The sequence below is a fragment of the Portunus trituberculatus genome, chromosome 43, assembly GCF_017591435.1.
Source record: "Portunus trituberculatus isolate SZX2019 chromosome 43, ASM1759143v1, whole genome shotgun sequence".
Lineage (NCBI taxonomy): Eukaryota > Metazoa > Arthropoda > Malacostraca > Decapoda > Portunidae > Portunus > Portunus trituberculatus.
The window spans coordinates 10639411-10651910 of record NC_059297.1 but is presented as its reverse complement, the minus strand read 5'-3'; the positions used below and the strand labels follow the sequence as shown (position 1 = coordinate 10651910).

At 44.2% G+C, this 12500-nt stretch overlaps 1 protein-coding gene across 1 annotated transcript in view; it reads left to right on the top strand.

The window, feature by feature from the left end:
- The first annotated feature begins 88 nt into the window (after nt 1-88).
- LOC123517974 overlaps nt 89-12500 on the top strand; it is a 203829-nt gene continuing 191417 nt past the window's right edge. The window contains 2 exon segments of the mRNA XM_045278477.1: nt 89-183; nt 220-356. Coding sequence (XP_045134412.1) covers nt 89-183; nt 220-356 — 232 coding nt within the window.

The window sequence follows — 12500 nt, the reverse complement described above, 5'->3', positions numbered from 1 at the left end:
GTGAACGAGAGAAACTTGTGAGCTGTGTGACCATTTGCCAATAGAAACGAGAGAACTACATCAATCCAAACTTCTCTAAGCCACATATATGCGCCTGCAGACCCCCACCGCTTACTTGTGTTTCCTCGTGAGCTCCTGTCAATTGTCTCGCTGCAGCCCTGAGCTATCTGCAGGCGTGAGGATGTCAGACCAGAAAACCGTAAAGACAGCATAATCAAGGCGTTTCAGTTCCTCTATCGTACTCCATCCTCTTTTCTTTCCTCTTAACCCTTTCTTAACTCACCATGGGCCCAAGATATCACGTCCAAGTCCTAGTCTTCTCCACATTGCTCGTCCTCGCAGCGCCTCGACCATAGGTGAGTCTCGCTGGTGCTCATTAACCTGTTGATTAAAATAAGTGTCCTTCAAGTACTGTGACGAATTATATGGAGTAGACAACATTTTCAGGCCTAATTTCCTGGAGTTATTTTCATGTATATAATTTTTTTTCTTAGTGTAGAATAAGAAATTTATGTATTTGTGTGTGTTTGTTTAGAATACGCAGTAGGCCATAGGGTGTCTGGGTGTTTGTGTGTCTTTGACAGTGAAGTTTGCCATGGACTGTTTTAAGGTCTGGGATGTTAGTGTTCACCTGTACATGCATGGGTGAAGTTTACAGTACCCAGATGTGACGGTATTTAGGTCAAGATGCGTGTAATCAGTCCATGGCCACAGATCAACCAAAAGCAGGTCTGCGATTTAAGTAGGTCACTGGCAATGAAGTTCAGTGTCAAGACGAGTGATAGATACGTGACAAGGGCAATCCTGGAAATACTGGTTCTATTTTCTTTTGTTTTTCCTTTTTAAATCACTAGTACTTTTTGAGGAGCTTTATTTATCTTCTTTTATGGCATGCCACATCGAGCGGGAAGCGGTAAAAACAAAGGAAACGAACTTAATCTAAGTCTCACATTACCCGTTATTTTTATTACCGTCGTTTGTCGGGCGCGCAGCAGTTTTAATTTGACACTCGGGATGATTTCCATGAAATAACAAGACGTGAAGGAAATAGCTACGCTTCACGAATTCTGATTAAACCTGTTGGTGGTCAGTCCTACAGAAATATCACTTGGCGCTGGAAGTCATATAGTCTGCAATATACAAGTGAAGTTCTCAGGGAAGCAAGTACAAGTACGGCCACCCACGCAAAGGTGCCCCGCCCTTGGAGATTGCTGGCCGCTAAGCGAGATTACAGGCGCAAGAATATGCTGTGATTCTCTCTCTCTCTCTCTCTCTCTCTCTCTCTCTCTCTCTCTCTCTCTCTCTCTCTCTCTCTCTCTCTCTCGCCTTCGATGAGTCCCGTTTCTTCCCTTTGGCAGTGTGGGGTTGGCTGGACCTTCGCGAAAAACATGGTGTGTGCTGATGCTGAATGTAACTGTGAAAAAAATAAACAAAGGGTAGCATCATGCTTTATGTATTTCCATTTTTACTCCACTCAAGAGATAAAAGGTTTTCTTAGACACACACACACACACACACACTCTCTCTCTCTCTCTCTCTCTCTCTCTCTCTCTCTCTCTCTCTCTCTCTCTCTCTCTCTCTCTCTCTCTCTCTCTCTCTCTCTCTCTCTCTCTCTCTCTCTCTCTCTCTCTCTCTCTCTCTCTCTCTCTCTCTCTCTCTCTCTCTCTCTCTCTCTCTCTCTCTCTCTCTCTCTCTCTCTCTCTCTCTCTCTCTCTCTCTCTCTCTCTCTCTCTCTCTCTCTCTCTCTCTCTCTCTCTCTCTCTCTCTCTCTCTCTCTCTCTCTCTCTCTCTCTCTCTCTCTCTCTCTCTCTCTCTCTCTCTCTCTCTCTCTCTCTCTCTCTCTCTCTCTCTCTCTCTCTCTCTCTCTCTCTCTCTCTCTCTCTCTCTCTCTCTCTCTCTCTCTCTCTCTCTCTCTCTCTCTCTCTCTCTCTCTCTCTCTCTCTCTCTCTCTCTCACACACACACACACACACACACACACACACACACACACACACACACACACACACACACACACACACACACACACACACACACACACACAGACACCAGCATTTGATTGTTTTAAAGAAGAGTAAATATGTAAACTTAATTGATGAATTTTAAACAGCTGCTCAGTTCCACTCTAATGAAGGGACAGTTTCTTGCACTTTGGAGAGAGAGAGAGAGAGAGAGAGAGAGAGAGAGAGAGAGAGAGAGAGAGAGAGAGAGAGAGAGTGAGTGGACGTGGGTGGCAGGGGGAGGCTGGCATCTCCCTACCCCAGCATACTCGAAGGAAAAATAACCAAAGCGGTTGAAAATAAATACAAAACAGTAAAGAGTAACTGCGGTGGCGTAAAGTTGGCTGCCTCAATGAGTCGAATCACGCAGACATGTAAATAAAGGGTTGGACGCTGCTCAAAGTTTGCACACACACACACACACACACACACACACACACACACATAAGATACATATTAAAATGCATATACTTTTTTTGTGTGTGTGTGTGTGTGTGTGTGTGTGTGTGTGTGTGTGTGTGTGTGTGTGTGTGTGTGTGTGTAAGTGACCGCTGCAAAAATGTTTATAATTAAAGCCTTTGACGCCTCTCCCTGTTAAACCCTTGTCTCGGCGCAGCACCAACAATATCTTCAGCCTGCAAATCCTCCTCCTGTTCACTACGCTTCGCCAGTTTGTAATTATCGGCATTATTTTTGACGGCTAGGGTACAATGAGAGAGAGAGAGAGAGAGAGAGAGAGAGAGAGAGAGAGAGAGAGAGAGAGAGAGAGAGAGAGAGAGAGAGAGAGAGAGATGCACTGTAATAATTAGTTGAAGAGGAGGCAAATAAAGAAAAGAAACATGAAAATAAAAGGAAAACAAAATTTGGGCGCAAGATGAATAAAACGGAATTTTGAATCACTGAATTAGAATTGTTAATCATCCATACTCATCCATAGACACACACACACACACACACACACACACACACACACACACACACACACACACACACACACACAGATAGATAGACAGATATTTATTGATCACAGTTACATTGAAAAGAAATTACATAAAAAGTTAAAAGAACAATTGACAAAACATAATCTAAAACTAAAGAAAAAATAATAGAACCAGAACTAGCATAACATCATGCCAAATTTAAAAAAACCTGAAAATTATGAAAAAAAAGCATTAATAAAGAAAAATAACTATGTGGTCCTAAAGAAATTATGAAAATCTTCAAACATCAACATTAGAACAGACAACTTATACATTAAAAGTATAAACTATCCAAACAACACACCGACAAACGAAAGACTGTGTATGTTTTTGCACGTGTATGTCTTTCTCTCTGTTTTCAGTTACTGTTCTGAATCCTGAGAGTTAAACCATACCTGAAAGTTTTGCGAACGAACGGATGTTTTGCCCAACACCACAATGCGCGGGGTGAAGTTTACTGCAGGAGAATTTGGTGTTTGTTTGCATCTCTCTCTCTCTCTCTCTCTCTCTCTCTCTCTCTCTCTCTCTCTCTCTCTCTCTTTGTCGGTTCGTATGGCTGAATGAGTGTCGGGGTGGTTGTTGTCTGGCTGACTGCTTGCGGATTATTTATCTATATATCTGTTATCTTTATCTATCAACTTATCGATCATTCTCTCTCTCTCTCTCTCTCTCTCTCTCTCTCTCTCTCTCTCTCTCTCTCTCTCTCTCTCTCTCTCTCTCTCTCTCTCTCTCTCTCTCTCTCTCTCTCTCTCTCTCTCTCTGTGTGTGTGTGTGTGTGTGTGCTTGCCTGTAAGTATACATCTGCGTGTTTATTAGCTCTCAGCCATGCAGGCACCAGTAACTTCCTACGTGCTCTTAGGCCTTCCACTTCTTCCGCTAAAATATAAACAAGACCATAAACGCCAACGTGAATATAAATTTTGACCCAATACTAAATCAGGCTCGCATTTCCGCCGATTTACTTCCTCAGTTCGGAAAAAAAAGAAGAAAAACCCTGAAATTTGCCTGAAAACACCTGGGGTTGAAAGGTTAAAGGCGAGGAGGATAGGACGCCGGGCAGGGTCGAGGTGGAGTTAGGTGGAATGCATCACTTAGTAAGCATAAAAGGGTGGAAGGAAAAATGTGGTAGGAGAGTAGGTAAGTAGGATGGACGGAAGATGAAAATAAAGGAAAGAGGATAAAATGGACTAAAGAGATGACATAAATGCATAAAAATCTGAGAGAGAGAGAGAGAGAGAGAGAGAGAGAGAGAGAGAGAGAGAGAGAGAGAGAGAGAGAGAAGTTGTAGGAAGAGTGAAAAGGAGACTGGACGAAAAAAAATAAAAACGGTAATCGTTGGTATGAAAGACGAGACGGCAAGGAGAATAAGAGATAACATTAAATGCGAGGGGAAAAGAAGATAAGAAACTGTACTACCGAAGAAGACGAGGAAGAGGGGCAGAAGAGTACGAAAATTGACCTGGTTTGTGATAGGGAGGAGAGAGAGAGAGAGAGAGAGAGAGAGAGAGAGAGAGAGAGAGAGAATGAGGCAACTCTATAGTGTAGAGGCAAGGGCGACGATGGAAGATGGAGAGTCTGTGGAGGGCGCATAACGTACAAGAGAAGATTACACAGCATCAATATCTGGGCGAAAATAAGAGGGTGGAAGCGGTGGAGTACGGGCGCTGGTGATTGCCTGTGTGGAGCTGGCCTGGGAAATGGAGTGGCTCTTGCTTCGAGTAGGAGGTCGTGCAGTAAATCATCCTAATTCATTTTCTAGTTAATAAGAAGTTGTGTAAGAGAGAGAGAGAGAGAGAGAGAGAGAGAGAGAGAGAGAGAGAGAGAGATGCAGTAAGCGTAGGCAGAGGGCAGTGTGAGGTTGGCAAGAGGGATGAAAACATCACATACCCGAGAGAGTGAATAGTGGAAGCGGGATGGGAGGCGTGGGAGCTCAGGAATGTCAGCTCTGTATCGTCATCTTCCACATCTCCTCTATGGTACTTCCTGTTGCCTAAAGGAGCTGTCCAGCCAGTCACTCCCCGCTTCCACCCATTATTATATATCACCCTTTTCTTGGTACCGCGTCTCTCTTTCCTCCTTTTCCCTAGTTTCTTTCGCCGACGCCTTTCTCCATTCTTTCTCTCCTTCCTCGCACACTCACCCGGTCACTTCCTCTCATCTCAGGTTTTGCTCCTCCAGTTCACCGTTTCATTGCACTTTCATGGTGCGACAACGACTGACCTTGCACAGTTACTACGTTACAGTTTCTTTACACCACACCACACCACACTACACTGCACCTAACCTCTTCTAATCACCCACTTTTCCCCCGTCTTTTCACCTTCACACGACCATTACCACACACAAGTCCCGTTGCTGCCTCGACATATCATGAGTGCTTAAGTGGAAAGTGACACTGCAACCTCGCACTCACTGGTTGCCGCGACTCGTTCCGTTATGTTTTACCAAAAGCTCATTGCGACTTTACCAAATGCAGTCTCTCCATGTGGCTTAAACCTGTCGGTATCTGACGCCTTGTCGTAGCAATTCAGTCCACGTCCTCTGCTCTCCTTACATGGTTATCAATCCTCTGTTTTGTACCTGGAAGTGGTCAGCCATCCGCCCACGTCATGCTACTCTTTGTGGGTGCCAAGTCCTTTCCCACAATGTTCACCACATAAGCAGTCTTCTTACTAACTTTCTATGCAATCACCATTCCTGGCATGCGCTCCTTTCCACGTGGCTATGCTTTTTTTTCCCCAGTTCTTGCACCTTCCAGCACGGCAAACTTTTCTCCTCTCCTCTACTTACTGCTTTCCTCTTGCATCTTAAGTCTACATGTGAGAGAGGAAAGACTGTAAATGGATACGTTGGACTCCTCTCGCTTCCCATAAACCTCTTACTGTTTGTCATCCTGTCATTGTCTGAGATTTTTCCGTGGTTTTGTGTTGTGTTATTCTGACACTTCGGGTGGAGTTGTTGGTTTTCAATTCTTCCTCCATGCTGAAATGACTCTTTGAACACGCCTTCGCTTTCCTTCCCTCCTTTCTTCTTTCCACGTAAGAAATATAAACAGGAACACCCTCACTACTACCACTATTACTAGCAATCACAATCCAGCTCCAGACTAACAATCTTTTCAATCTCACGTTCATATTTACTCACTCTTACCCTTAAAGGTCAGAGTTTTTTACCATGCACATCTGCAACGTAACCCTTTCTTACCCATGATATTTTACACTCATTACCGACCTATCAGTTGCCCCCAAGCACAAGTATTGTTTATCAAACTGTACTCACACCAGTAGGAAAGAATGCTTCTCTTACTCACAAATACTCCTGCAGTCAACACGCACATGAGCCCACCAACCTATCCACCCATCTTCCAACACACACACACACACACACACACACACACACACACACACACACACACACACACACACACACACACACACACACAAGCGTACAGGCCCATTGAGCATAAGCACACGCCCACCCGCAGGCATGTACAGCCATTTTCACATTCTTCTTTCCTATCCTGGCTCTCGCTCTCGCAGACGGATTGGAGTGGCAGCGAGGGTCCTCACCTGCCCCACCTACGTGAGCCCGACGCCGAGAGGGGTAACACTAATTAGAGGAACAGGGAAAGACTGCAGAAAGAGAGAGAGAGAGAGAGAGAGAGAGAGAGAGAGAGAGAGAGAGAGAGAGAGAGAGAGAGAGAGAGAGAGAGAGAGAGAGGGTAGGTTGGAAGGAGGCAAGATATCAGCTCCCCTCTCTCATCATAGGTCGAGAGAAACTCGTGGAGGTCGAAAGAAAATGAAGATCGCATTCCGCTCCCTCCTCCTCCTCCTCCTCCTCCTCCTCCTAGTCTTCCTTCTCCCTCCTCGTCCTCCTCCATTCCCCTCCATTCCCCTCCCTCTCTCCAACCTTTCTTCTTTCCCCCTCCTTTCTCCCCATCCCGTCTTGTCCCCTCCCTTCTCCATTCTCTACCATTGCACCTCTTTTGTTGTCCCCAGAGGCGCCTTCTCCGATTGTGAGGGATTTTTCTCCTTCGTCATTGTGTGGAGGAGGAGGAGGAGTAGGTGGAGGAGGGGAGGAACAGTAGGTGGAGGAGGAGGAGGACGATGTGGTGTAGGTGCGGGGGTTCTGGTGCTGATCTAAAGGGATTTTCTTTTCCCTCTTTCTCTCCCCCCACGCCACTATTCCCGCCCCCAAACACAACACTGTTTCACTTTTTTGTTTTACCTTTTTTTTTATTCTGTCTTGTCTACTTTTTTGCCTAAATCGTTCCAGCCCCTTTATTTTATTATTTTGCTCCCGAATTCAGTTTTACGCGGTTTTGCCGGATATGGATTCTGAGTGTTCCTCTTGTTGTTGTTGTTGTTGTTGCTGCTGCTGTTGTGGTATTGGCTGGTGATTTTGGTGGTTGGTGGGTTGTGATTGTTGCTGTTGTGGTTATTATTGTTATTGTGGTGGTGGTGGTGGTGGTGATAGTTGTGCTTTAAACTGTTATTTTAGTTACTAGTGTTTGCATGTTGTTTTATGTTATTGATTCTTTTGGTGTTGTCTATTTTTCGATTGTGATTTACTTGTCATTGCTGTTGTTGCTTTTGTTGTTGTGGTTAACATTGCCTTATTGTCAATATCATTATTTTTTGTTATTGTCATAATTATTAAAGTTATTGTTGTTGTTGTTGTTGTTATTGTCATTGTTGATGATTGTGTTGGTGATGGTCATGCTATTGTTGTTTTTGTTGTTGTTGCTTTCATTGTCGTTGCTACTACCGCTATTATTGCAGCTACTTTTCTCTGTGATTATGCTGCACCAACAAATTATATGATTCTTCCCACACTTTCTCTTAAGCATAATTGACTATTCTTTTTCTTTTGTGCTCGCCTGCTCGCTTCATTTGCACCCAACCATCCAAGAGAGAGAGAGAGAGAGAGAGAGAGAGAGAGAGAGAGAGAGAGAGAGAGAAAGCATGTATTCTGTGTTTATCTAAGTTTCATCTGTTACCTTTTATTTCACCACCTCATATGTACCTTCTTTCAAGCACCTTCCTGTGTCCTCTGTGCCATTTTACATCCCCAGCCACTTCCCTCCCCCCGCAGGAACCCTTTTCACCAACAATAGAGCGAGCTGTCCATGTATGTCCACCCTTTATTAGCAGCTTCCTCGCGCCACTTCGCCTAATCCACTTCTCTCCACTGCACTAACTTCCCTCCACTCTCCCCAGTCCACGCCTTTGTTTGCTTCCATTCTCACTCTCCCCTATTTTCATTGGCTCGCTGTGTCCTTTTTTTGTACCACTTTCTACTCTCACACCAGCGTCCATCCTTTTCAGCCGCTCCACCCAAGTCACGGTTCCCGCCCACCTGAACACACACACACACACACACACACACACACACACACACACACACACACTCACTCACTCTCACTCTCTCTCTCTCTCTCTCTCTCTCTCTCTCTCTTCCAAGCATCATATTGTTATTGGAAGGCACGAAGCGACGAAAGAAAACACATTCCATTCATATTTTGTTAGGGAGAGATACGGAAGAATGGAAGCCAAAAACATATCCTTTCATATTGTTATTGAGAGGCACGGGGAAGCGAAAAACACACACACAGACACGCACACACACATCCCCTTTAAATTGTAACTAAAAGGCATGAAAGAGTGAGAGAAAATTTACAATCAGCCAGTATGAGTCATAATACTTCATGGTCTGGCCCCCCTCCTCGTTCCCTCCTTGCTTGCCTCATGTTCCTCCTACCCCTTTACTCCAATTGAGCGCCACCGCCTCCGCCACCGCTAATAAATGACAGCAATTCCCAGCCAGGTATTCATCATTATCTGCCGGGCCGCGAATTTCTCAATCTTGCTGAGTGTCCGCTAGAGGGATTAGGCGGCGCTCAGTCAATCTGTTATCGGAGCTACGATGAGATGATGACTGGCGGGGGATGAGCAGGGAATGAGATATGGATGTGATTATTTCGTTAGGACATCGTTCGTAGTTTCTGTGTTCATTCATGCTATTTTTCTCTTTAGCTTTTATCGTCTCCGTCTGTTTTTTCTTTTATTTGTATGTTTTTTGTAGTTTTTATGTGTTGTTCCTATATATTCCCCACATCTCTCTCTCTTTCTCTCTCTCTCTCTCTCTCTCTCTCTCTCTCTCTCTCTCTCTCTCTCTCTCTCTCTCTCTCTCTCTCTCTCTCTCTCTCTCGCCTCATGATAAGAAACTGGAAGGTATGCACGAGTCACGCAGAACAATGGGCCAAAGCATATGAAATATCTCATGGCCAGAAAGAAGGCGTTTTTTTCCTTTCTTTCTTTCGTCCAGTGATTGGTGTTCACTATTTCCTAGCATTTTCCGGGAAACATTACGTAAAGGAGGATGTCGTAATTGATTCATGGGATTCGATTCTGGGTTTTTGCTCCTCTCCCTTGTCGTTAGCACCATTTCTTCTGGTTCCTTGTTCTCCCTTACACCATTGTATTTGTCTTAAACTCAGTTCAGAAGGTTACTCAGTCTGGCCACTCCTTTCTCTCAGTCGACTCATGCTGACCGACCTTTCCTGTCCCTGGCCGGCTCTGATACTCCACCATTAGCACCATTCTTTTTTTTTTTTCTATTTTATTGATTTCTTTCTTTTATGCTATTCAACTCACTTTACACTTAGTCCAGAGGGGCCTTCAGTCTAGCTAGTATTTTCTTTCAGTATAGAGTCCTGCTGACCTTTCCCGTCACTGGCAAGCTGCGCGACTCCACCGTTGTCCAATATTCATTGTTCTGACAGACGCCCCAAAATGCCTCCCTTGGAATAAAATAAATCCCTTTCCACCGCGATTCAGGGGCCTCTAGGCAACTCAAGGCTTTTACATTCTTCATGACGTCCCCCCGCCCTGGGATCACCTTCGCCCTACACGCCAGGTTATCCTTACTTCTGTCATCTCCATACAAAGGGGTGGCACTTTTTTCAGAGAGAAGGGAAAGAGAAAAATAATAATATCGACTTTCTTAGAGAGAGAGAGAGAGAGAGAGAGAGAGAGAGAGAGAGAGAGAGAGAGAGAGAGAGAGAGAGAGAGAGAGAGAGAGAGAGAGAGAGCATAGGTTTATCGTAGAAAGATCGGAATCGTGTGAGGATTTATTGACCTTCTCAGTGGTGAAACTTGAATGTCGCGTCACCTCGCTCTCATCACTGCCCCTACCTGCCTGCCTTCTTCATTCACCTTTTGCTGCACACACACCAACTCTAACATATCCCTCTCTGTCTGTCGCAATAAACATCACCACCGAAGTCGCCTTTACATAACACTTCAAAATTGCAGATGTGGTCAGTCAGTACACACGATTACACACGCACACGCATACGCAAGCACTCAAAACTCACGCAAACAGAATCGCAAGCACTTCAATTACACCGACGAATGCCCCGTTTGCCGCCCTTCTCCCTCCGCTCCGTTAATCAGAGCTCACAGTTCCGCCAGATCAATCTTTAGTTACTGCCGCGAGTCCTTCACCACTCTTATTAGCACATCGATCCTTGCGTGTCCCTGGCTGCGAGAACTGGTTGTTGGTGAAGCCTGGAGAGGGATGAGGAGGATCACAGAGGGGGAAGAGGTTGTGTGAAAGGAGAAGGGGCTGGGACTGGAGGCGAAGGAAGGGCAGGAGGCGCGGGGCTTGAGTAGGTCTGTTCCAAGTCTTGCCTCACTCAGGGAATGTCAGCCGAACACGTGCGGACCACTTGATTTAGGGATCAGTATGGAATAAGATTGATTTTGTAGGTTTATTCAGATTCGGCTATCGCATGAGTTTCTTTTGAAAGTAGGTATAGATTTACTTTATTTGCATGTTTCCTTTTTTTTTTTTTATCTCTTGTTTTTCTTTCTTCATCTTTTCAGTTATTTTTGTGATTTTTCATGAAGTGCGTTGTTATAACTGTCGTATGTAAATTGAAGAACGGTTTCACTTTTTTTTTATTGTGTTTATTTTCCAGGAGTCGATCGGATAGATAACTGTGAATATTATTTGCCGTGTCGCCGTACGCATCACCGCCCCATCCCCCGTCAAAAAAAAAAAAAAAAAAAAAAAAAAAAAAAAAATTCCTTGTTGGACAATAAAGAATTCCTGTGCAAACAAATCGTTCCATGAAAAGTAGATGGTGTACGAGAAAAATAACAAGGCACAAATAAAGAAAAGAGATACAAAGGTCTTAAAAGGGAAAAGAAAAAAAAAAAAACAGCTCGATGAAAGCGCAGCGTACAGCGACCACTTCATATAAAACATATTCAAGATCCAGAAGGAGTAAAAAAGAAAGAAAAAGAACAGAATGACAAAAAAAATGGAGAGAAAAAGCAGAATGGGACTTGAGTAGGAATAGCGTATCTCAAGCATGCACACACACACACACACACACACACACACACACACACACACACACACACACACACACACACACACACACACACACACACACACACACACACACACACACACACACACACACACACACACACGAGAGAGAGAGAGAGAGAGAGAGAGAATATAAAAAAGTCATGATTTGTCCTTGATGTCAGGGGGACACAAAACAGTAGCCTCGTAGCTTATACATGAATTCGAAACCACAATTGTTTTCATTTCTTGCTGAGGAGTTGAGGGTTCTGGCAGGAGGGACTTGAAAGAGGTCGATACATTGACACACTGGCAGACCATCGGCCCAGGGAAACCCACTCACTCCTTTCTGCTACACACACACGCAAGCGCCATTTTTTTTTTTCTTATTTTGCTTGCTGTCGTGTGTGTGTGTGTGTGTGTGTGTGTGTGTGTGTGTGTGTGTGTGTGTATGCGGTCTCCTTCGTCAGTGCCAAAACCAGGTATATTTTGTGTTTCGCTTTTGTTCCCACATAATCTCTTTAAACGTGTGCAGTGCTACTACGTCTCTCTCTCTCTCTCTCTCTCTCTCTCTCTCTCTCTCTCTCTCTCTCTCTCTCTCTCTCTCTCTCTCTCTCATAGGGAGGAAAAATTGACTTGATAACTGCAGCTTCCTAAATGACAAAAGTAAAAAAAAAAGGGCACTGAAGAAATTTTATTTTCAAGAAGTCCTAATACTGTTTTCTACATAAGAGCTTAATTGATAAATGAAATAAAATGGTTCGGAATGTTACAATATTTGTAAAGCACTAACGCACGCAAGGATGCGCGCGCACACACACACACACACACACACACACACACACACACACACACACACACACACACACAGGCATTACGAAAACAAATTTCATGGTAAAAGATAAAAAAGAATAAAAATCAATAATCCCACTTCGCTTGTTATGAGTTCAGACCTTGATCAATAACATTCGTGGTTGAGTTTTGTGGGACGAGTGTTCAATATTAGCTTTACTTTTTGCTCAATGTTTACCTTTCCCAGCGAAGATCGGCGGTGAAATAAATAGTGCTACATTTGCTGCGAGAGGAAGTAAGTGGTGATATTCTCTTGGTGCATTAGTAAGATGGAGAAGATAGAGGTGAGA